This window comes from Mesitornis unicolor, unplaced genomic scaffold (genome assembly GCF_000695765.1).
Source record: "Mesitornis unicolor isolate BGI_N332 unplaced genomic scaffold, ASM69576v1 scaffold11056, whole genome shotgun sequence".
Classification (NCBI taxonomy): domain Eukaryota; kingdom Metazoa; phylum Chordata; class Aves; order Mesitornithiformes; family Mesitornithidae; genus Mesitornis; species Mesitornis unicolor.
In genome coordinates this window covers 725-2184 of record NW_010190289.1, presented here as the reverse complement: position 1 = coordinate 2184, position 1460 = coordinate 725, and the positions used below count along the sequence as shown (strand labels likewise).

General features: G+C 65.9%; 1 protein-coding gene across 1 annotated transcript; it reads left to right on the top strand.

The window, feature by feature from the left end:
• Positions 1-891: 891 nt before the first annotated feature.
• LOC104542139 (small proline-rich protein 2H-like) lies at positions 892-1180 on the top strand (the record flags this gene model as incomplete). Its single annotated transcript, XM_010186355.1, has 1 exon — positions 892-1180. A coding segment is annotated over exon 1 (289 nt), but the record flags the coding sequence as incomplete, so codon positions are not given.
• Between the last annotated feature and the right edge of the window lie 280 nt (positions 1181-1460).

Below are 1460 nucleotides of genomic sequence, written 5' to 3'. Positions count from 1 at the left end.
GGGGACATTGGGTGACACTGGGGGCTGGGGGAGACACTGGGGACATAGGAGGGACATTGAGGGGACATTTGGGACACTGAGGGACATGGGACATTGGGGACATGAGTGGACATTGGGGGGACACGGGGGGGACATTGTGGGACACTTGGGACTATGGGGACATGGGGGGCACCCGGGGGTGTCACAGGACACAGGGACATGGGGGGACATGGGGGGACAAGGGGGCATGAGGGGGCGAGCCCAGGACCCATCCAGTCACCATAGGGGGTGGCCTGGGGGTGACACGAGGGGTGACACAGGGACAGCAGCCACCCCTGTCCCCCCAGAGCCGTGTCCCTCCCTTGACACCCCCTCCCGATGCCACCTCCCCGCGTGTCCCCTCCCTGTGTCCCCAAACCCCCTCACCTTGCCCCGCGCCACCACGTCCTCTGTCACCGGGCCGTGCGTCACCTCTGAGGCCGCCGCTGTGGGGACAGGGACAGAGGCCACAATGGGGACGTGGTGGCCCTCAGGGTGGCCCTGGGTCCCCATGGTGTCCCCTCCCAAAAGTGTCCCCACTCACCGCTGCGCTGGACCGGGGCCACCATCCCCGGGAGCAGATGGGTGTCACTTGTCACCTCGGCCACCGTGCTGGGGACAGTGTCACCGTGTCACCCCCAGTGTCCCCCCCCCATGGCCGTCCCAGTGTCCCCAGGTCCCTCCCAGTGTCCCCAGGCCACCCTTGGGGTCTCATTGTCACCCATGGGGTCCCCATGTCCCTCCCAGTGTCCCTGTGCCACTCTTGGGGTCCCAAAGTCTCTCCCAGTGTCCCCAGGTCCCTCAGTGTCCCCAGGCCACCCTTGGGGTCCCAATGTCACCCCCAGTGTCCCTCCTCCCCCATCACTCACCCTGATGCCACCGGGTCCTGATGCCACCGCATCCGGTCCGAGGTCACCGCTGGAGCCATCAACCCTGGGGACAAGGGACAGGGTGACACTGGGGTCACCCACATGTCCCCAACCCTGTCCCTGTGTCTCCTCTGTGTCCCCATGTCCCTGTCCCACATCCCCATCCCTGTCCCCGTGTCCCTGTCCCTATATCCCCCTCCCTGTCCCTGTGTCCCCTCCCTATCCCCGTGTCCCTTCCTTGTCCCCATGTCCCAGTCCCCTCCCTGTCCCCATGTCACCCTCCCTGTCCCCATGTCACCCTCCTTGTCCCCATATCCCCATCTCTGTCCCCTTGTCCCCACGTCCCCCTCCATGCCCCCACATCCCCATTTCTGTCCCCATGTCCCTGTCCCCTCCCTGTCCCCATCCCTGTCCTCATGTCCTCTCCTCGTCCCCATGTCCCCATCCCTGTCCCCATATCCCCTCCCTGTTCCCATGCTCCCATGTCCCCCTCCTTGTCCTCATGTCCCTGTGTCCCCATGCCCCCTCCCTGTCCCCATGTCTCCTTACCCCGGAGGACGCGGAGCCGCTGTC